Below are 25,179 nucleotides of genomic sequence, written 5' to 3' on the forward strand. Positions count from 1 at the left end.
ATTGGCTTCCTCCATCATCTCAGTGATGAGGTTTAACTCCTCATGCTGTAAATGAACGTTATAGAAAAAAATAGGTAGCATCATATTTATTGATTCAATGTGAAAAGGCTAAAAAATTTATTGATTCGCACTCACTAATAACATTGCTCGATTACAAGACATATGAAATACTCTCACTATTTTCCACAATCTCTCAGGAAAAAAGAACTCCTCCAAGATGATTTCATACGACTCCTCTTATAGTGAGGATGCCGAAATCCTTCCATAATTTTCTACATGAAATGATGTCATTTTTTATTTTCCGACCAGTGGAGTGGTGCCATGTGTCATGACAATACAAAATCCTCCAATTAAAATGTGCCACGTGTCAAATACTGCAGTCAGAATAGTCTTTATTTGGGAAATATATCATTTTTAATTAATTCCAACCATAAGGAATAATATCTTGATTTCCTTCTTTATTTTGCTTATTTTCCTCATTAAACCACATATCTTCAAATATCCTTTAATTATTAATATATTGCACATGGTCTCTACACTTCCAACATTATGATATGACACACTTATACACACTTTGTGGCTTGCTTACCACACTCCCATATTCAAATGATTGGCCCAATAATTCTTCATGTTTCCTTTTGGGCCTAGCCCACTTCATTTACTTCTTTTTGCGAGTAGAATTTCACATTTTGTTCCATAGAGATTTATTTTCCAAAAATACCTACAAATACACAAAATAGAAAAATAAGCACAAAATCGAGTACTAACGTTACAGAGAATTGACAAAAAAAAAACAGATACATAAATGCGTATATCAAATACCCCCAAACTTATTATTTTCTAGTCCCGAGAAAATCTAATCTAGAAAATAAAATCCTAACTCATTGTCGCAGGCATCGCGATTGCACTTAGCATGTGCAACAAGCCTTTAAACCCCTAGGTGGCCCTAGTGGCCGATTTATAGTCTCGGGAGGATTTACAATAGGTGTACCCACAAAACCTTTACTTCTAAATTGGTCACAAGTATCCAAAGAGATATGACGACATACATATTCTCAACCTATCTCCAAGTAACTAGAATGCAAGGGAAATCAAAGGTATCAGCTCTACAACTGAGTAAAGAATTGGGGGGACACATCCTCTCTACATATGGATAAAGAGATTTACGCTCTATAGATGGATAAACATTATGAGACACATCCGCTTTACAGCTGGATAAGATTAGGAGAGAGATAAAAATGAGAGGGACATCTGTTCTACAACTAGATAAATTACGTGTAATGAGTTGAAACAATGCTAAAAAGATCTTGTGTCTGATGGAAAGCGGACTAACAAAGCAACCAATATGCATTTATCCTCGTCTCTCTCATAATGATCAATAGAAACAACGCCTTCTCCGGCTTCAACTGTTGATGATAAACTCTCGAACCTTTTAAAACCTTGGCAATTAACTCTTCTACTCAATTTCTTCTTTATAGATTTATCTTTTTCCCATGGCCTTATTGAACAAAAAGGTAACTACAAAATTTAAATGTAACTATTTTCAGTTTTTTTAATTTTTTTTTATTACTATTTTTTTTATAAAGGGTGTCATTCAAGGCTTTTATTGAAAAACTCAAAAAGTGTATATTATATGTCAATGACAACATTGGTGGTAGGAAACCGAGCAATAAGCTGGAAACTTGTGATGTCTTGGGATCATGTGAGAAGAATAATATTTTTTTAAACACAATAATAACAATACTAATATTTACATCGCCATGAGAGAAGCACTTGGATCTTCGCAACTTGTAATGTCTTGGTATTATGAACTTCAACAACTTATATCGGTTTCTTTGCTCTTGTAACTTCTTGTACCTAAGTCGTCAACTTTGATTTTCAATTCAGTTTTTTTTAATTGTTGCTTATAAACCTTAAACGTCTTCAAATTTCTTCATAGATTTTGATGTCGCTTCGCTTGTTGATGATAAGTTTCTACTGAGAGATAGCCATAATCCACTAACTAGGACTACATAGGAGGTTGCTTTGTCTTTTTAGCATTTCCTTCTGACTTAATTGTCTTTCCATCATGGATGGTTAGGTCCATCACGATTACTCTAGAAAAGGTAAATTTTCTCTCCTCAGTGTCAATGATCTTACTGTTTTTTTTCTCTAATGTCTCACTAGAATGTTATCCCTAGCAATTCAAATTTAGCTAATTTGAAACAGTATGTAAACTTAGCTAATTGAATACTATGTGACACTAGAAGTCTAATAATGTAACTAAAAAGTTTTTCCCATACCCACAAACTTAAATCTAACATTGTACTTAATGTTCTAAACATAAAATTAAAAGCATGAACAAAGAGAAACTATTACCACTTGAAGAAGATGAGCTAAGAAAGGATATTACTGTGTTGCATGAGCATGGTTTATCTCCAAAGAATTGCTAAGTTTAAAGTCTTCAGCCAGACATCAAACCACAAAAATGGCTAGTCACCTTTCAAAATCATAAACCAATAGCCGAAACAACTACGGGTCAACAATACCAAATATAATTGACACAAATATAAGATACCTGCACTTGATTGGGTAAATAAACAAACTGATCACAACCGTTAGAGCACTGCTCGGTCGAACTCGCATGCTTTGCTATCTCAAGCATATTTGTCAATGTTAGTGATCAAAACTATAAGTCTTGATTTCGAGCCTATTTATGTCTCGGACTAGGACATAGATTTTGTAGTTAAGCTTAGACTTCACGGCGTTCATCATTTGAATACGAAGAACTACTAAGGGGATCTTGTGGAACTTCATCGACAAAAGGTATATGGAGACTTAAACTCATCGATCACTTGAAAATTCTATTTCTACTATATCTTCTATATTGAGACATAAGTCGTGTTACGATATAGTTTTTTATATACATATTTGAGATTTCGAGCTGAGTTTATCTCGCTTACATATTTGTCGAAATATATGTTGGCAAGCTTTCGCTTCGACCAAGTTCATCTTATATCATGTGAAAATTTCCGAGTAACATCTTACATGGTTTGTGTGATACAATCATTTGGTGTTTGTATTGGAATGTTTCGATATTATTATTTCAGTAACTTGAAAATTTCTTTGATGCTAGTGTGTGAAAACGGCTATTCTCATCCTCTAAGAAAGTTTTAATGATTGAAATAAGAGTTGAGAACACTTAATCATTATTGGATATATCATGTTGTGCACTCTTGAACATATGTAATCCATAGTATGCGCAACCGTTTGCGTACCAGTTGGTTTGAGAAATCCGGGAACCTAAGTATGCGTACCCGTTTGCGTACTGGCGTACAGGTTCTTATCCGAGAATTTCTGCTGGGATGGAAAGTTGGCGTACTCGTTTACGTACTGGAGTAACCCAATCTTAGTCCGGGTATTTCAAGTATGCGTACCGGTTTGCATACTTGAAGGTTAAAGTTCTAAAATTGGTTTTGTACATGAACATAAAAATTTATACAATAAGGAATGCAATCTTTGCAAACCGTGGATATAATGTTCATGATTGATTCGAGTGAATCAAACCGATTTTGCTTCAATTGTGTTCTTGTATAATTCTATGAGAATATAGCAATTAAAAAACTCTTTAAGTAGTTTCATTCGAGTCATTTGAACTAGTTATGGTTAAGATGAATAAGATTGATATGAGAGTAATCATATGGCTAACCTCGGTTAACTATTTATGAACCAACATGGTGTACACATTTAGGTACGGTTACATAAACTAAATGAAGGTACATTTCATTTGTGTGTAACAAGCTATGTTCGATCTAACAGTTGAAAGATATTAGATTGGTTGAATCAAGTTTTTCATCTAACAGTGAATATTAAATGCTTTGTTACCAAGGTAACTTGGGTTGCAAACCCTGGTTTGAAAACTATATAAAGGAGAACTCTAGAAACTGGGAAAACTAATCCCCACACCTCATGTATGTTACTAGTTGCATAACTAGAGTCGATTTTCCTTTAACCTTAGGTTTCTATCGAGACCCTGTAGGTTAACAACTTCAAAGACTTCATTGGGATTGTGAAACCAGACCAAACTGCGAATGACTTAGGACGTCAGTTCTTCTTCTTCCTCCTCTTCCTTGAGAATGCAGAACTCCGCTGCAACTTCTGATTTTTTCTCTGCAGCTCCTCCAAATCCTCCGTTCGGTCCCCAGACTCCCGATCCCCTCTTTGGGACTCGTACCACCTCTATTTATATATAATATATCAAAAATCTCACTAGTTAATCCTCTCCCCAAGTCAAGTATCTTCCCAAATATTTATTTTCTATTTTTACTGTCAAGCCACGATAAAATGCTGCCAATCATTTTACACGTCTCTAGCATAGTCCATAATCCTTCCAAAGATAAAGGAATATCAAATATGCTTATATGTTAGACGCACATTTGTATCAAAAGTCTTCATTGAGGTTGAAAAAACTCTTACGTTGTCAAGGACTTCAGCTAAGGAAATCAATTGCGTAGATTCGTGCGAGGTTCAAGAGACGTAAGGAACACGACCGTAAATGAATTTCTTGGAGGGTTAATTCGGTTTAAACTAAATTATAGTATGAAGTCTGATAGTAGGCTAGTGTATATAGCGATTTAATACAGTTTGATGTTCAAATCTATACAAGGTCCCGGGGTTTTTCTATAAGTGAAGTTTTCCTCTTTAACAAATCTTCTGGTGTCTTGTGTTTTTCCTTTTCTGCATTATATTGTTATATTTTCGTAATATGAATCACACAACTAATACGTATTCAATCTAGGTAGTTTAAGTCCTTATTATCCGTGATCAGTTACGAGACTTGTTATTTTCGAATTCGTTTCTTGAAAGATAGATAACAAGTTTCATACTTAGAAGAATTCGCATCCTTTTAATTTGGATATGAATAGATTGATCTTTGATATCGACTTGTGAGATCGTCCAAGAACCTTTCTACGCAATCCGGTTCACAGACTTTATTGTCAACACATATGATTGCGGAAGAGATAAAAGAAACTCTGTATACATATTTTTCAGCGGTGTTTAATTAGATCTACTTACAATTGCATTGTATTAGGTTTTGTTTATACGGGTCGCTGAACGAAAAATTTGGTGGTGTACTTGGTACCCTCTTCTTTTCATAATTGTTCTTGCATTTGGAGGAGTATTTTTACTGGTTTGGAAACTGTGAAGCAGTTCTTTTTTTGGGCTGTTAAAAGTAGCTCAAAGATTAAAAAAAAGATGGTTAGATTGTTGGGCTATGAACTTAGATATCCTACCTGAACCTGTTGTTGGTTCATCTAACCTTTTCCAATTTACCTGTGTTAGTGAATTGTTTATTTCAGAAACTAGGAATTGGAATGTAGACCTAGTTAACAATTTATTTTTCTCGCTGCTAAGATTCTGGATATGAGAGTCCCTTCTTATGGTATTGACAACCTCATATGGAAGCCTGATAAAAAAGAGAAATTCACAGTGAAAAGTTCCTATAATGCTATTTGTAATTTTGAGAATAGCCTCTAACTCTCCTTCTCTTTTGCCTAAGAAAATCTGAAAAACCCTATGGAAAACAAAGGTCCTCGTAGAGTTTAAATTTTCATTTGGAAACGCCTTAAAGACATAATTCCCAATAGATCTAAAATTTTCAGATTCAAGCAGGATGTTGACACTCTCTGTCCTTTCTGTAACTCCATTAAGGAAACGGTGGATCACCTTTTCTTGGATTATGCTTATGCTTATGCTATGTCTATTTGGACAAGTGTCACCATAAATATCATTGAAATTATTAATAAGTTCCCTAACTTTATGGCTTGGATAATTAGTTGGTTTTCTGCTAATGATAATAACAATTCCTCTTCTCTGTTTCAAGAATGTGATTTTATTTACAGGTGCATGATTACTGTTTGGATGATCTGGAAGGACATGTGCTCTCTAAATTTTTAAAACCTTAAGCCTACTATGCAGTCTAGCATTGAAAGAATATTTATGATTACTGCTCAATGTCTTATTGTTGTTCAGCATAATCCTACACTTAGAAATAACAATAACATCATGAAGGAATGGTTATACCTCCGGTAAAAATTTCATAAAAATAAATGTAGATGCTTCTTATGTAGAAACTACAGGTATAGGTAGTTTTGGACTAATTTCAAGAAATTTTACAGGGATATGCACAGGAGTCAAAGGAGTCTACTATGATGGAGGCTGAACCCAAAAAATAGACCTGAGCAGCTGGAGTGTAAGGCTATGGAGGAAGCAATTATTTGGGCAACTAGCTTGGGATCGGAGAAGGCTGTGTTTGAATCGGACTATGAAACACTAGTTTAACGAGGAAAAAATCTAGTGTGCACTGGTCGTTACATGGTTCTATTTTGGAAATTAAGAATCATATGGCAATTCCATGTTTTACTTATGCATTAATAAGTTGTAAGACGAGAACAAGAATCCTAGCAGCTGTTCCAGATAACAAAAGCATTTTGTGACTAGTCAATCAGGCCAAAACTCCCCTTTATTACATCTAGGTTTAACAAATTCTAACCTTTTGAGCTGATCCACAGTTAGAGAATTAGCTAAGAGCGAAATAGTGGCCTTGCTTGGTGAATTTTTGCGCATTTTTTGAACAAGCTCTGCAGCTTTCTCAACATATTGTCCTTCGATAAAACCCTTAATCATGGTTGCATATGTGATAGCATCCTGTATGCAACCGTTATTTTCCATTTCAAACAGCAATTGTCCGGCCTCAAATAACATACCTTCCTTGCACATGCCATTGATCATTATGTTGTATGTTATGACGTTAGGAGCTAATCCTTTGCCTTGCATAGACTGAAATAACTCCATTGCTTCATTAATACGTCGGTTCATCCAAAGTCCATCCAACATGGCATCATATGTAACTATATTTGGAGAGACACCAAGAGACTGCATCTCCTCAAACAAGCTCTGCGCAATACTAACTCTCCCAGCTCGGTATAGTCCGTCCAGTAGCGTATTGTAAGTAACCTGTGTTCTTTTGAACCCCTTCTGTTTCATTTTCTCGAAGAGTTGCAGAGCATCATCCGGCCTAAAGTTCTTGCAGTACCCATTAATCACTACGTCGAAACTGTACTCATCATGTTTCAGGCCTCTTCCCGCCATCGAATCAAACAATCTCTGTGCTTCCTCTAGCCTACCTGCCAGACACATACCTTCTATCATCGAGTTATAAGTCAACACATTAGGTTTTTTCCCCGAGTTGATCATCTCCTCAAACAACCCACCAGCTTCCTCCATCCTCCCTTGCTTGCACAGTGAATCTATTAATATATTGTAAGTAACTACAGTGCGAGAGATCCCTTTGTCCACCATTTCATCAAAACATCTCTTCACTTCCTTCCAACGCCCACGTTGGCTAAAAGCATGGATCAGAGAATTATAAGTGATGCATTGGCAGAAATTCCTCGACTAGATATGTCATCAAAGAGTGTATAGCCTCAGTTAAGCGGTCAGAACTGCAAAGTCCATTAATCAAAGAACTACAAACCACAACATCTGGGATAATTTTCCGTTCAATTGTCATTTGCAAGAAGAGATTGAATGCCTCGTCCACCGACCCTGTTCTGCATAAAGTGTCTATGATCACCCCATAGGAAATACCATTCGGCCTGCAATTCCATGAGCACGGCCTACTTCACTCACTCTACATAGCCCAGTGATGACAGTTCCACATGTGACTGCAGTAGGTTGAACCCCACTTTCGATCATTTTATCGAACAGTTGAATGGCAGGACGGAATCTCCCTTGCAGAAACAGTCCTCTGATCAGAGAAGTGAAGGTTATGACGTTAGGATGAAAACCCTTCTTCAAAATCTCCGAAACCAAACAGAACCCATAATCCACCTGTCTTAAGTGACAACAACAATTTATCAAAATGGTAAACGTATAAATATCCGGTTGGATTCCAGCCAACTTCATCCGCTGATACAGCGGGAACACTCGAGGATAACATCTTATTCTGGAGACTGAAGTTAATAGATGATTGAATGTTTCAATACACGGAACAGGGTTCATGTAAACTAATATGTTAAAGTAACTTAATGCATCATCAAGTTTTTTAATTTCACCAGACTTGCACTGATCGCACACTTGGATTTCGAATGGGGTTTTACCAGTTAAAACATAGTTTCTGCCACTTGGATTTCGAATGAGGCAGCGCTGCCAAGAATCGAGAGACTACCCTTTTGATTAAGATAGTCATTGCGAAGAAGGAAGAGGGAAATAAATCCGCCCTTTGGTTTTAATTAGCCTTCAAATGTATGCAAAAGCGAGGGGCCTTGTCCAAGAGCCGAGCCAAGCCAAGCTCCAAGTCTACTATGATAAAACATGAGGTCACTCGGCCTTACAACTTTCCCTCCATAAGCTTAAAGAACCCAAGAATTAACCATAATTACAAGCAACTTTTACGATTCATGCGAAGATTTAAAATCTCTCCTTCAAATCCATGCACAACTGCTAGTTTGAGGAATCAAATTTGATGATTCCATCAATACCCATTTAGTAACATCTTACTCGTTATTTCATAAACCAGACATTGCTCGGTTAGTCTTTGATTTTTCTGAAAACCCAAGTGTTATATTATGGAATTCTTGATCAGAGTTTACACGAGGACCAATCTGAACAGAGAAGCTCTGTTTATGTATCAGAAAATGAGAGAAAAATGTGTAAAACCAGACAAGTATACCTTCACTTTTGTATTGAAAGGTTGTACTGGTACTTTAGATTTAGAAATGGGTTTGCGGATACATGAAGAACTAGTTATGGATGGACTGGAATCTGATGTTTTTGCTGGGACTGGTCTTGTTGATTTTTATTGTAAAGTGGGTAGGTTAGATGTTGCCAAGGAAGTGTTTGAGAAAATTCCTGACTTGGACGTTGTTGCCTGGAATGCAATGATTGCGGGGTTTTCACAAAGTGTGGAATCTTTTGAAGCTTTAAGGATTTTTTATAAGATGCAATTAGCTGGAATTGAACCTAATTCAGTGAGTTTGTTGAACTTGTTACCTGCTGTTTCTAAGTTATCTTATGTTCATTCTTGTAGAGCTATTCATGGTTTTGTTATCAGGAGAAGGTTTCCGCATTTTGTTTTGAATGGTTTGATTGATATGTACTCGAAATGTGGAGATGTAGGTTCAGCTGGGTTGGTATTTAGTCTGATGTTTGGTCGAGATGATGTTTCATGGAGGACGATGATGGCTGGTTGTGTTCGTAATAGTTGTTTCGTTGAAGCATTGGAGTTATTTGATTGCATAAAAAGAGAAAAAATGGAGTTGAATCAGGTATCAGCAGTGAGTGCACTTTTGGCTGCCGCTGAGATAAGAGATTTAGAGAAAGGGAGAGAGATTCATGAGTACTGTGTTCGAGCTGGAAATGATTCAGATATTTTGGTTGCTACTCCTCTTATGACAATGTATGCGAAGTGTGGGGAGTTGGAGATGGCAAAGCAAATATTTGAGGACATTCCTCGAAAGGATATTGTCGTCTGGTCTGCAGTAATAGCTGCTTTTGTACAAAATGGATATCCAAAAGAAGGCTTGTCTTTGTTTCGGGAAATGCTAAGAGGAAATCTTAAACCGAATATTTGCTTGTGGAGAGACATCAGATATTAACTTGGATAAGAGCATACACTGGTACATGTTGAAATCTGATATTGGCTTGGATGTGTCAACTGGAACGGCTCTAGTAGCTATGTATGCCAAGTGTAGACTCTTCTCTTTTGCACACACACTATTTAGTCGATTGCCACAGGAAGATGTTATAACTTGGAATGCTTTGATAAATGGGTATGCCCAGTTTGGCGACGGTAATCGTGCTATGGAGATGTTCCATCAATTACGAGCTGCAGGTTTGTTGTTTCTTCAATCACTCTAATCTCTATATTTCTTAGCATCCTTCAATTTGGGATCCTTGTTTTCATTAACTTTGGCTCATAATATTTTTCTTACTTCCCAGGTCATTATCCTGACTCAGGAACCATGGTAGGTGTTCTTCCAGCATGCGTAACTATGAACGCGCTAGAGCAAGGGACCTGTATTCATGCGCAAATCCTTAAATTTGGGTTTGAAACTGATATCCATGTAAAGAATGCCCTCATAGACATGTATGCAAAGTGTGGCAGTGTCACCACTGTGGAATATTTATTCAATGAGCCTGAATTCACAAGGATGAAATATCTTGGAATATAATAATTTCAGGTTATATGCAGAATGGGAGAGCTAAGGAAGCTATATCTGCTTTCTGCCAGATGAGATCTGAGGGTGTTTTGCCTAATTTAGTCACTATTATAACCATTCTTCCAGCAGCACCGTTTTTAGCAGCTCTCAAACAAGGTATGGCAATCCATGCTTACGTAGTTCATACTGGGTTTGGATCTAATATACTCGTAGGAAATAGTCTCATTGACATGTACGCTAAATGTGGACGGTTGGATTACTCGGAGGAATACTTTCATCAGATGAGAGATAAAAGCTCTGTACCGTGGAATATAATACTATCGGGGTATGCTATACATGGACTTGGCAAGGCCGCCGTGGCACTTTTTCACCGAATGCAAGAGACTTGCGTTGAAGTTGATTCTGTTTCCTTTATTAGTCTCCTATCAGCTTGCAGACATGGTGGTTTGATAGAAGAAGGGAGAAAGGTTTTCCATTCTATGAGCCTCGAACACCACATAGAGCCAAAATTAGAGCACTATGCCTGCATGGTGAATCTTCTAGGTCGTGCGGGTGAACTGGATGAATCTTGGAACTTCATTCAGAAATGCCAATGGCAGCCGATGCTGTTGTTTGGGGTGCCTTATTAAGTGCAAGTAGAATGCACTCTAATGTTCAGATAGGAGAAGTAGCATTGGGTCACCTAATTAATCTCGAACCTCAAAACGCCGCTCATCATGTTGTGCTCTCCAACATTTATGCTCAATCAGGTAGATGGGGTGATGTGAGGAAGATGAGAAAAAGTGTTAGCAGCATGGGGCTGAAGAAAACTCCAGGATGCAGTTGGGTTGAGATTAAAAATGAAGTGCACGCTTTCAAGGCGGGTGATCAAATACACCCACAGTTTGATAAAATGCGCCGGCTGTGGAATGATTTACATGAGAAATGGAAAGGATTGGTTATGTCGCGGATACAAGCTGCGTTCTGCATAATGTGGAAGAAGAGGAGAAAGAATCGTTCATATTCAGTCATAGCGAGAGACTTGCTATTACATTTGCTCTTCTTAATACAGAACCAGGGATGCCTATCAACATAGTTAAGAATCTACGTGTTTGCTTAGATTGTCATATTGCTGTAAAGCTAATTTCGCAGATAACAGGGCGTAAAATAATTGTCAGGGATGCAAGTCGCTTCCACCACTTCGACAAAGGTACATGTTCATGCAACGATTACTGGTGATCTCAATCACTGAAGCCTTTGTTAGTCACTCACTGTTACGCTGTACATAGGTTAGAACGATAATATTCATTTTATGTCACTCTGCTGGCATATGCAACAGAGATACTACTGGAAGATTTTTATTTTCCTGTTCATATATACCATGTTTTGTTGGGATTCAGCAATGTAAAACTTGACGTAGTGTAGTTCCTAGTGTACCTACTACATCTCTAGTAGTGGAGAAACCTAGAGAGTGGGACTCAACTGGGGATGTTAATTAATTTAAAATGATGGATGTTTTCCACGCTTGGTCTTGTTGTTGTTGGACTTGGATCTACAACCAACACACTGATACTAAGCACTCACGTGGCTTTTGTGTTTTGGACTATCTGTTGTGTCGAATCATTTGCCTTCCCCGATGAGGGCTGTTTTAGGGCATACGATAAAATTTTCGGGCATACAAAATACTAGTCCTAACTAGGGTGACCTGATAACGGGTATCCTATATGGGTGTGCAATTACCTATATGTCCTTAGGTATTTTTAAATTACTAATATATCCTTAATTCTAGTACAAAAAACCAATAATCAATAACCTAAAATCAGTTTCACTTCTTCTCCCTCTCCATACCAGTCGAACTTCTCTTGTTCTTTTTTTTCATCGCATCTCATTGCCGAAATTGATCGTCAATTCGTGAGATTTTAATCGACGATTAAACTCGTTTATATAATGGCTCGTTGTAAGCAAGTATCTCGTTCTAACCGATCAATTGAACAACCTATTGACGAACAAACTCAAAATCAACCGGAAGAACAAACTCAAAACCAACCACAAAATCAATCGGAAGTAGAGATTGAACAAGAACCAACTCCTTCAATGAGAATAAGAAGGTTAGTTGTACAAACTCATCTCTTATTTGATGCTTTTTTTGATTGGTATGATAGATTTTTTAGGTCAAAAACATGTGTGTTCGACGGTTACAGTGTGTGGTTCGGCTTACAAAAACCCTTAGATGTGCGCCGAACCGTTCTTGAAACTGAATTCTGAAAGTGTATATGAGCGGTTCGGCTTACATTGGAAATCCGTTGTGAGCCGAACCCAAGGCCGTACAAGCCTTATGCATGGTTCGGCTAACAAAAAACCTTAGATGTGCGCCGATCCGTTCTTGAAACTGAACCTTGAAAGTGCATATTCACGGTTCGGCTTACATCTGAAATCCGTTAGGAGACGAACTCGATTACGTAATAGCCTTATATTTAGGATCGGCTTATTCGATGGTGTTAGTTTTGTGCCGAATATGTTTTGTGAATTTCAGAAATTTTGCATGTGGTTAGGTTTGGCTTGTATGGTTGTATTGTTTTGCGCCAAATAGCGTTGTATGAATTTCATGAATTCTTCATGAGAAGGTTCGGCTTATTTGTATGACACCATTTTGCGCCGAATACATCATTCAATTCATAAGTCTAGATTCGGCTTATTCGATGGTATTAGGTTTGCGCCGAATATTATGGTTCGGCTCATAACTATTTTGTATTATGAGCCGAACCATTCTCTGTGTAAGAGAATAAAAATTGGAAAACTTGGTTAGGCTCTTAACTATTTTGTAATATGAGCCGAACCTTCTTATTTGTTGCTAGTTGGTTGTTGTTCTAGTTTGTTACAATCTCTTATTTTTCGGTTTCTTTCTGGATCTTTCCATGGTCGTTTGTAAGCATGGGCATCTCTCCCTTGTTTTTCGCCTTATTAATACATAGTTCTCTTTCCGCCGATCAAAAAAAAGATTATGATGAGTTTACACCTTTAAAGGATTATATCTCACAGAATTTCAGTCCCTGGCAAAGGAAGAACTGGTTTGTTGGGTTATTCCACGTGAACAAGATTATGCTGCAGCAAAAACAAACTCAACTGATTACCAATGTGAGCTTTCAATTGATAATTTTTTTGGTTCTGCACAGGTCATTATAACTTTTGTAGGTACTCCCAGTCACGTTTCAACTCACATTATAACTTTTGTAGGTCATTACAAGTTTTGCTCGATGTTACAGTTTTTGCTCCAAGTTACTCTAAACCAGCAAAAAAACATGTTGCCTTCAAATCAAAAATCAAGCTCCTGATGTTGAGTGTTCTAATGGCAAATCTTTTGGGTGTTAAAATATCCCCGTGATGGAGTTCAAGCTGAGTTTACACCTTTGCAAAGGAGTAGTTGAAGTATCATTTGCTAACACTTGAACTCCTTGATACTTTTGGTGCAAACAACACACCTGCAGCAACATATTTAAAAGGATCATGATCTCTTATCAGTCGGTGTTAGAGTTATCAGAATTGTAAGAATTGTTGTTCCCAGTGGAGAATCTAGAACAAAAGTTCAGCGGGCCACAATATATTATCGAAGATCATTACCAGAAATATGATTAGGAAAATGTCATACGTGATTTAAAAAGAACTAAATTAAATACGACAAGCTTCATTAAACCTCGCTACAACCTTACAAACAAATGAGTTACATATGGATACAATTCAGAAACAAATACAAAAAATTACGGTGCTATATATGGTAGAAGAAGAAAAAATTAAATCAAATCTGATTACCAACGCATAATATTACAGACCAATGACCAACCCGGTAACAATACTATAAAAAGATGAAGGAAAAAGAAGCTAAACAACACTTGAATATGTGGAGTATTTCGATTGATCCGTCAATGATAATAAGTTAATAACAGTTTTGCCAGCTTCATTCCAGAAACAGTTTTATAGCTTTAGTTCGTATTGTGAGTCTATATCGTCTCAAGGGTGAAACAAACTCTGAGATTGAAGATCGAGCTCTACATGAATGGCGAAGATGGAAAGGAAATAATTTCGAATACAAGGATCACTACTACATTCTTAGAAGGTTTCTCATTACCTGTTTTGGATATTAAAAGAATTCGACTAGAAATTTATCAGGCTATTATGTAACGGGGGTGTAATCAACATTTTCAATGAATTTGAAAAGTCTATTTGGAATCATATAATAATTATTGTTTTCATGAATCATGCAAGGTTCGGCTTATCCTGTAATTTCCGTTATGCGCCGAACCTGTCAAAAAATCTGATTTTTTGTCAGGTTCGGCATATAGCATTATTTCAATGAAAGCCCAACCTGACGACAAAAAAGCACAGAATTTTTTGTCAGGTTCGGCTTATCCTGTAACTAACGATACAAGCCGAACCATCTCCTGTTTTCATGGTTCCAATTTCTAGAAAACTACATATTCCATAACCAAAAAGTAAATCATTCAACTATTTCGTTTTGATGGGTACATGTAACTGCAATTCTAGTCAAAATATCATCCTCATCATTCACAGAAATGAAAAGACAAAAAATACGAGGATAAATCCATGAAACATTTTTATGGAGATCCTAAATGAATCTCATCCTCTTCACTTACCTCTTTCTCATCCTCTTCACTGACCTCTTGCTTATCATCCTCATCACTTGAAAACGTAATTACATGTCCACTTGGGGGCTGCACATTCAAAGAAATCCAAGTAAGTAATGACGTCAGGGTAGTCGGTCCTCCAATGGTTAATAAGCATTTTTACATTTTCTTCGTAGACATCCTCAGTGATTGACCATACCAAAACGTCCCATTCTCCTTGGAAAGAAGCCCACAACATCTCATTATGTTCGTATTGTTCCAAGAATTCCTTCTTTTTCTTTACTCGTGTCTCCACCGGTAGTTTAGCAATAATCTCTAATTCTTTCATCTTAAGTGGTTGAATTAACGGTTGGCATTTTTTCCTAACATTGCACCATATATGAAACGTACAAAGAAAGTTGAATGCTTCGGGAAATACCTTGTTAATAGCATACATCAACGATGAATATTGATCGAAACAAACACTTTAGGAAGAGAACCCTCCGGGAAGATTAACTTCAATTGTTTTAGCCCCCAAACATAACTTCCTTTCTTTTCGTCTTTTCCGGGAAGAGAAACAAAAAGCCACGGTGAACGGTTCCTTTGTCGACGTATGCCCCACAATGTTCAACAACGGCATCTCATATTTGTTAGTCTTATACGTGCAATCCAATATAAGAACTTGTGGGAAGCATAGAGCCAATTGGACGCATTCCGGGTGGGCAAGAAAAAGGTGTGTGACTTGACCAAACTCATCCAAATTCTTTTGGCAAGCATAGTTATGCTTCACCCCTAACCACATCACTTGTTGCATCACCATCCTACCTTGAAAATTGAGTCTTCTAATCTTATTTCTTGCATTGTAAATAGTTTGCATAGTCGACTTGTTAGCCTTCTTAGCCTTGCTATCGCCAGTTCCACTTTGCTCACAAATCAATTCAAACCGATCCACTCGGCTTTGTCGCCCTTTAACTAGTACACAATTTATCTTCATCGCGTGTTCCTCAGCCCAAGCCACTGCTTCGGATTTAGTTTTCCATCTCTACATTCATTCAAAAACAAATAATTAGTAAGAAAAACTTCGGAATATTCCTACAACATTAAGGTAAACACCAAGTTCTTACATACCAAATCATTTTGGAAGTGATCCTTGGTATCCTCGTGAATTATCTCTACTGGAACAGGTTGATTTTCTATGGTTACGGGTCCGGAAAGCACGATCTACAAAGAATATCACAAGGTTAAATACTAGAAAAGGAATATAATAGCAATGTTCGGCTCATTCGACAATCACATTCTGTGCCGAACCATGAACATTTAAAGGTTTCGGCGCATACGACATTCTCAATATGTGCCGAACCAAGAACAAAATTATAACAAAATAATGTTCGTCTCATACGATAACAATATTATGTGCTGAACCTTGAACATTAGGAGGTTTCGGCTTATACGAAGTTCTCAATATAAGCGAACCAATAACATTACTTTAACCCAAAAATTTACACATTGATGCTCGGCTTATACGATTTTGAATATATAAGCCGAACCTGTAATAATTTTTATTCCGGGCTGTTCATGAGGTAGTTCGGCATACTATGAAACTTTCATATAAGCCGAACCACTGTCTAGCAAAAGGGTTGGAATTGAAAATTATAGGTTCGGCGCATGCTGTAAATAGATTCAGTGAGCCGAACCGTTCATCATTTGGGTTCGGCGCATGCTGTAACCAAATAATGAGCCGAACCGTTCAACATTTGGTTGATTCGGCTGATAGATGTCAGCCGAACCTGATCCTGGTTCGCCGAACCATGAAGCAAAAATCCAAACTTTTGATAATTCGGAGCTATAGAAGTGAGATTGAGCATAAGATAGAAGCGTACCTGTGTATTAGAAGCATTGGGTTCCTCATATATGTACTCGTCAACTGGATTTGGCTCATAAAAATCATCATTTTGAGTTTGAGTTTGAGTTTGTGTTTGTGTTTGATCTTGAGTTTGTGTAAAATCATTCTCATAATATAAGAAATAAGCCATTTGAGAATCATTGTTGTAGTTGATGTGTATTTTCTTAGGTTTTTTTGGTGAAGATTGACCCTCTTTATCCATTGAATCAAAATACAAGCTTTTTTCTCACTTTCCCCTTCCCCTCAAAAAAAAATCCGAACTTTTTTTTTCTTCCTAAAAAATTTTCATCTACTCAAACATATATAACTAAATTATCTTAATCACTAATCATTAATCATTACTCTCTAACCAGAATTATTATAACTAATTATTAATTAACACTAATCCTAAAAGGGCAGATTCGTCATTACAAAAAATATTTGGCTAAGGAGTTATTCACTTTGATATTTACATCCCTATTTTGTCTTCACTTGGTATGCCCTAAATCAGCCTTCTCCCCGATAAGTGTTGGTGCCAACAAAGTAGTGGTAGTAGTGAGTCCATTTCTTATCTTTCTTGATCTCTTGCTTAAGTTTAATCAACTAAAACACCAACACCACGTCGACGCAAACTATACATCTCTCGTTATCAGTGGCTTAGAGCAAGTATATGATGGAGGATTTCTGCCTTTCAATTCAATGCCACATTATCAACTAGAATAGACCATGGAAAATTAAGTTTGGAAGATAAAACGGGTTCAAAAATTTGCCCTTCGACGTTATTCTAAATCTTGAGCCCAGAAAATCAATGGCCAGAAAGCGACAATCAGAAACGAATTCGGCCACAAAATTGAGCACACATTTTACTTTGGATTAAATAGATGTTGTGCAAAATAAGACCCTGATGAGGTTTTGGCACTGTACATAGCAGCAACGGAGGACGCAGTCAGCGCGGTATTAGTCAAAACCAATACAAAGGTAGAACAACCTATCTATTACGTCAGCAAGACACTCAATTCTGCGGAAAGAAATTATACTAAGATTGAACAACTCATCCTCGCACTGGTATGGGCTACCCAAAAACTGAGAACCTACTTCTTAACTCACCTCGTCAGGGTACCATGCAAAGCACCATTGGAAGCAGTCCTCAAAAGCACGGGAAAAGTGGGCCGAATAGCCAAATGGAACACCCATCTGGACCAATTCAACATCATTCATGAAATTCAACATTCTCAGAAGTCCCAAGTTCTGGCAGATTTCTTAGCAGACCTCCCCCTTGACAACGACGAAGAGATTAAGGGAATACCAGAAGCCGAGGAAGAAATCAAGGATCCAATGGATATCCTCGAACCTACGAGTCAAAGACAATGGGAAGTATTTGTCGACGGATCTAAAAATAAGGAAGGAGCAGGAATAGGCATTGTCATTATCACCCCAACTGGAGAAAGGATTATACAGGCACTTAGATTGGAATTCAAAGAGCATACCAACAACATTGTTGAATACGAAGCTGTCGTACATGCCCTACGTATAATAATAGAGATGGGGGTAAGCGATGTAAGGCTGACAAGTGATTCGCAGCTTGTCATACGGCAAATAGGGCTCGAGTATAATGTGTACGATGACACCCTTTCAGCTTACATGGCCTTGGTCCAAACATTGGCATCACAAATCCCGAACATTAAGTTCCGGCACTTATGCAGAAGGGACCTCAGGCACGCGGATGCCCTAGCATATATATCATCCATGCTGAGGGATAAAAATGCGAAGCTATTAAAATAGCAAGGGTATACGAGCCTTCGATTGCATCTCAATTCTCCTTCGCTACCAATCAAGATACGTGGAAGAAAATATCGAAGACCAGGTAGGAGAAGACATCCATAATGACTTTGACGAAGAGGATATCCTGTCAAGAGCAAATCAAGAAAGACTTCAGCAACGAAGATGACTGGAGGGTGACATACATGCCTTCTCGAAAAAGGAAGCTTACCTGCGGATCAGAAACAAGCTAGGAAGATACTCTCCAAAGTGGGAAGATATGATCTTCGGGATGGGGTCCTGTATAGAAATCCTTCCTTGGACCATTACTACGTTGCTTGTCCCGGAAAGAGGGGCATCGAATTCTAAATGATATCCATTATGGTGACGCGGGGAATCATAGCGGCATGAGATCACTAGCTGACAAAGCAAAAACGCAAGGATATTACTGGCCGACAATGATACAGATGCCGCGAGGATGTCCCGACGATGTGAAGAATGTCAGCGCTTCGCAAAAAAGATCCACGCGCCGGCACAATGTTAAACTCTCGATAGCCCGTGGCCATTTGCAAAATGGGGCGTAGACATCGTCGGGCCTTTCATCGAAGGATCAGGGAAAGACGATTTTTGATAGTAGCCACGGACTACTTCAGTAAATGGGTGGAGGCTAAGGCCTTGGCCAGGATCAGAGACGCGGATGTGTTTACTTTCATATTCCAGAACATCATTTGCAGATTTGGTATACCTGAAATTGTATCTGATAACGGCAAGCAATTACAGGGAAAAATATAGACATGCTCTTCGATACTTTCAAAATAAGAAAGAACAAGTCCACCCCCATATACCCTCAAAGCAACGGACAAGCGGAAGCTACCAACAAGACCCTCGCCCTTATACTCAAAAAACAATTAGACGAGCATAAGGGAAGATGGTGCGAACAACTGCACAATGTTTATGGGCATACAGGACAACACGAAGATCCGCCACCGGGGAATCCCCGTTTCTTCTAACTTATGGAGCTGAAGCAGTCATACCTACGGAAATCCTCATGCCAACCACGAAGACCGAAGCTTGGGAGAAAAACCTCACAACAGATATGATGTTAGAAAGGTTGGACGACTTGGAAGGAAGAAGGGAAGTAGCATTGCAAAAGATGGAAAATTATCAACGAAGACTAGCAAGGGAGTACAACAAAAAGGTAAAGCTACGGAATTTTGTAGAGGGACAGTATGTGTTGAGAACAATCCCACGGTATCAGCAAGAAAAGAAATGGGGAAAGTTAGCACCTACATGGGGAGGACCTTTTATAATACACGACGTTGCGGGTAACGGTTCCTACTACCTTCGTAATCTAAAAGGCGAGGTCCTCCGGCATCCTTGGAATGCTAAGTGGCTCAAACCATACTTCCCATAGAGCAACGCAGATTGAATCTGCTTGGAGTGTACCAGAAGAAGAAGGGAGCCTGACCGCTCCACATGTTTCTATCTCTGGAAGAGGAATTGCAGGCCTCAACTTATCAATCAAACAAGCTTTCAAATTATCAAGTCAGGAATCTACGACAATATTGGGGAAAGTAGTTAATCTACAATCTCTCAGGGCTCCCCCATCAGTGTCCATAAGTGTAGGACCAGGGGGAAGGCACCCAGCAGAAAGAGATACCCAACCAATCTTAAGGCAACGGGTCGACGGAATGGGTGTGTAAATATTTTAATCCCATATCCTAGAACGTTGCCCCGGCCCCCACCGTCTGGGAATCCTCTGGCCCAGGATTCGCCAGCGGGGGACAGGTCTCAAGACGATCACGAAGGTACCTTCCTTCAGTATCGCACTCAAACACTTAAAAACTTTTGTTTTGTTTTTTCACAAATGCTTAAAATAAAAACAAACCAACATTGCAGGTATATCAAGAAAGGATCATTTCATATAAAGGATGATTACAAAAGTGAAAGGCCAATTCAAGGATACACATCAAAAAATATTCCTTTTACAGGATATCAGCAAAAATATCTTGTTACATGATTACAAAAAGTATAATGATGCCGCGGACCCTACAAATGCTGCGGTCTCTACCTAGATGCGCCCCATCGGCAGGATTATTCCGAAGACTTGAAGGGACGCTCCCACCAGAAGAGGGCCCGAGGAGCTGGGCAAGGCAGAAGGAACGGACGACGAGGATAGTTCTTCACGAGACCATGTCGTTCTTAGGCCAAGTTCTATCCTCTCCAGCATCTTGTTCGTCTCCTCAGCCAATTGACAACGAGCCTTGTGCTTAATAACTGTTGTCCGCTGTTGGGCTTGGGATAATAACGAAGATAGCCGATTCACTTCTCTAGAAGCAGCACCAACGGCCTCCTCGCGGGTTGCTGCTAAATTCTTGAAATGATTGGTCTGTTCTTCCTGCTGCGCTAAGGAAGATTGAGCCTTTTCAAGTTTTTCATTTGTGACGCGAAGGTCCCTCGAGCTCTGAAAAAGACAACACCACGGAGTTAGCGTAGAAAAAAACAAGGTCACACTCGATGAAATGGGATTATACCTTCGACACAAGCCGAAGCCTCTTCATACTCATTAACAACCGCATCTCGCGCTTCATCAAGATGGTCATATTCCGCGGATAATTTCTTATAGTCTAGTTGAAGGTTGGTGAGAGTAAATTGACAGGCATCTAATTCTACCTGCTTCATCGAGTCCATATGACGAAGGTGGTCGACCTCTTTATTTATCTCTGAGACCCCTTTGCTGAGTCTGTACATGCACACTTCAAGATTCCTCTCAGACTCAGCATGACGAGCTACGTCGGCACGGGACGCGGAAAGCATTGCTGAAGCGTAGACTTCAGCACGAGCATCATCTCTTTCTCTGGCAAGACAGAGCATATTATCCTGGACCCCTGAAAGAGGAATGGATCGAGCCGTCTGTAATTCTTCTTCCAGCAGCTGAATCCTAGATCCAACAAGGAAGTACGCTCACGGGCTTCCCGCAGATATCACGGTCCACAGCAGTGTGCCATTAAATAAAGCACGATCATGACATGCCGCGCGCGCCATACCTCAGCCCGAGCATCCCATTTCTTAGCTTCACTCTTAATTTTCTCAACCAAATCTCTAATACGAGATTTTTGCCGAGCTCTTTCGTTTCGAAGCCATATCAGCTCGGGGACGCCACCCACTGGAGATAGGGTGGGAGACTCAGACAGAACAACTAAGAAATAGAAGAATGACGACATACGCGAGGGAAAAGAACCAAACCTGTGAAAGTGGAAACTTGGCTACGAGTTTGCTCTAACTCAGCGCGCACTGCAACAAGTTCTGAACGAAGACCGGCCTCTGCTTCACCCAGCTTTCTTTCTCCTTAAGGCTTTTCTTCAGTTCTTCTATTTCCACCTCAGCCGCAGATAATTCCTTTTCTCGTGACGAAGCTTAGCCTCGAGCTTCAGAGATTTCGCTTTGAAGAACTGATACAGCACGTGGTTACAATGCTCACTCCTCATCATCTACACATCAAGATGACAAAACATTATTTCACCGAAGCATCGATCGTCACGTAGAAGTATGTACGAAAATTTACCTCCAGCACACGCTGCTGCGGAAAGCCATATTGATACCCGTCGGCGATGGCCATCATATCGGCAACGGAAGTAGGAGGCTCCGGCACAAGGGTAGCTTCGGGAACAGTCAACCTTTTTCCCCAGGCTTCAGACACCGCGCCTTAGAAGACATCTCCATCATGCGACGGGTATACGCGTTGATTCCTTTTCCCCAGCAACACAGGAGCGGGATGAGAACAAATAGAAGATTCTTTTCCTTAACCAATCCATGATGGCGTCCTCACCCTCAGACGTCGGCGACTGGGGAAGATTATCAGCAGGCGCATCAACCAGATTTTCCCTTCTCTGACACGACCCCCTCAGCACAATGTTGGCATGCTCCTCCGCGCCTACATGCACAGCAGCTCCTCCGCACCAACATCTTCTACAGTAGCGTCCCATTACCATCACCACCAAGAACATCCCAATCATCATTGGGGGAAAGTAAAGAGAAGTCCTCGGGAAAATCGAGGGCTTCGTCAAAGAACTCCCCCGTGGAACATCCGATCAAAAGAAAATTCTTGAGAAGTGGGAAGGGTATCCGCGACATCACCAGCAGGGACGGAAACATCCCCGATAACAGTCATCAGCCACCACGGCTTTGTTCCTTCCTTCATCACCAGCATGACCAGCGAAGACCTCTTCTTCGACATTGATAGGGGAGGTACCAGTACGTTCCTCCCCATCTGTAATCTCATCCTCAGCAAACTCTTCGTTCACTGGACTAGTAACTTCTTCTTGGGCTCAACCTCGCCCATCACCGTAGTAGAAGACTGCTTCGGCCTAATCTTTTTCTTCTTCAACACCTGAAACCAACACCACAAAAAGAATTATTTTTCCCGACTGATGAAGTTCTAAAAAAGAAGCGCAGCTAGAATCCGCGTACCTGAGCAGCTGAGGTATTCTTCGGTGGAGTATAGCACCGGAACCTCCTCCTCGTCTCCCTCTACGACGTCAAGGGCATAAGGAAAATTCATACCCGCAAAGTTCAGACGCCAGGGTCAGAAATCTCCATAGCGAACAGGAGGAGACTCGCGCGGCTTACTATTCTCGGTAGGCCGCCAACCGCGGGGACCAGGAATCCAACCGTAAGCCCACGGACCAACTATCTCGATAACGGTGGCGTGCCACTCGTAGTCATGATCGCGCTTGATCCTCTCTCGCGCGGGGAAGAGTTTCCGACGACTAGACGCCTCCGTGCCAGGAACATACTTCAGCTTGGCATCGCTGACCTCATTTAACAGACGAATCTCGCCCCGAGGAGCAGGGAGATTCCGAAGGCTGACACTCCACGGCTTGCGATTCCTACTATTGACGTAATCACCGAAGGAGTTATTGAAATTCTCAGGAGTATACCATTCCTTCTCCATGGGATTGGGGACGTAACAAGTCATCGACGTTTCCCCCTTACTCCGCAGATAGCATTCCTTCAGGGCGCGGAGATAATTCCCCGATAGTTGGGATACGGAACGGCTGTGAGTATTGGTGGAAGAGCCCTCACGACTAGCGAGCACGTCATAGTAGAAGGAATCACCTGATTTGTACAACGGCAGCATAAGACCAGCTTCGAATGCTCCAACCGTCGTTAACAAATGAAATTCATCGAACTCATACTTGGAGATAAGCTCATACGTAATATCATCCTCAGGGGCATAGAAACGAACCCCGAAGGCTTGAAGCTCATGCTTTTCCTTGAATATTTCGAGATCGATATGCTTGAAGGTTACTTTTTTCCTGCTAACAGAGACACTGCGTATCAAGGGAGCAGCCTCATCCTCCTCGGCGGGGCCGGATGAACTAACGAACGCTTCCGAAGCTTTTCTCTTCACGGGGGGATTCTTTGAAGATTCAACCCTAGGAGCTACACCCTTCGTATTCTTCCCTTTAAAAGTTGGAGAAGACCGCAGATGATGCTCGGGCACTAACGAACGTACGTAGAGGAGGAATGTCAAAAGCAACAGCGCGGGGCGGAGCCTGCGTACTCCTAGTATCATCACGAGGACGAGCCGCTGAGCGATCGAAGACTCTTCGGGAACCAGACGGAATTGTCGGAGGAATCTCTTCCCTAGAGGACGAGGCTTTCGCTCCAGAAGAAACTCGACTCCGACGAACATCATCTTGAGACTCTCGACGCGGAGGAGATCTCGATAGCCCAGAATCAGGAGTCTGATAAGTAAGCCGCGGACGGTCAGACATGGCTGCGAAAAGAATAAAATCAAGAACAAGTTACACACAATCAAAAACATTACCAAAGATCAAAAAACCACATCCATAGCAATACACACACGATAACGCAGAAACCCTAAAATTAGTATACATGCTCAAAATTTCATAAAATTCACACCCTCGAAGTAGTGTCTTCCTTAATTTAAGATGAAGAACAGGGGCAAACTAGTATGCAAGCATCAGAAGAAGTCCTTCATCACAAACAAGGAACAACAGTAGCAGAGAATTCACAAATCAACACAGCGTGAAACAGTGGAAATAAAGAAAAGAAAAACTTACCGGCAAAAACAGCAGTAGAAGAAACAAACAGGGGAAGCGGGCGTGATTAATGCTAAGGTGGAGAATTTAAGATCACAGGTGCAATGAAGACTGACAGAGAATTTAAGGTCACAGGTTCAATGAAGACAGACAGAAAATTTAAGGGCTGAAAAAAAGAATGAAAACATGAGAGAGCGTTTAGGAAGAATGAAATTAAATTTCCTTTCTATCCTTAAAATACCCGAAAGAAAGAGAAAGAAATTAAGGGAGGAATGGGAAACGTGCCCGTTACATAAGCAGTTAATGCACGAATAAAAGACGTGCCCAAGTATCTAGGAGAAGTTATTAGGAGTGAGAAGAATATGCGACGATAGTTTTTCTTCAAGGCACCCATTAGTCATTCAAGCCCGAAGAAAAGGGGCAAATTGTGTACACATATATCTCACTATCAGACACGTGTATATAAAAAGATACGTGGAAAGCATGCAGGCCAAAACATCAAAACATGATGCGTCACGAAACACCAAATAAACCCCGAGGAGTTACTTTATCTCATCCCCAAAAGAGAAGCTAAGATCAACGGTGGAGAGAAAGTTAGCTGACACGGACTGAAAGGGGCAGAAGACACTTGTCTGACACGAGCAGACCCCTCAACTACCCGCATTAAACAC

At 39.8% G+C, this 25,179-nt stretch overlaps 1 protein-coding gene and 1 pseudogene across 1 annotated transcript; one reads left to right on the forward strand and one right to left on the reverse strand.

Annotated features, from left to right (window-relative positions):
* Positions 1-6,432: 6,432 nt before the first annotated feature.
* Positions 6,433-8,512, reverse strand: LOC113321397 (pentatricopeptide repeat-containing protein At3g22470, mitochondrial-like). The gene has a single exon (XM_026569302.1). It carries the CDS (start codon positions 7,339-7,341, stop codon positions 6,481-6,483), a length of 861 nt encoding a protein of 286 aa, XP_026425087.1. The 5' UTR covers positions 7,342-8,512; the 3' UTR covers positions 6,433-6,480.
* Positions 8,346-11,566, forward strand: LOC113324897 (annotated as a pseudogene).
* Positions 11,567-25,179: the final 13,613 nt, after the last annotated feature.

The sequence above is a fragment of the Papaver somniferum genome, chromosome 11 (genome assembly GCF_003573695.1).
Source record: "Papaver somniferum cultivar HN1 chromosome 11, ASM357369v1, whole genome shotgun sequence".
NCBI lineage: Eukaryota > Viridiplantae > Streptophyta > Magnoliopsida > Ranunculales > Papaveraceae > Papaver > Papaver somniferum.

Excerpts from the sequence above, each read along its gene's own strand:
- LOC113321397 (XM_026569302.1), bottom strand. The coding sequence starts at position 7,341 with ATGGTGGACAAAGGGATCTCTCGCACTGTAGTTACTTACAATATATTA.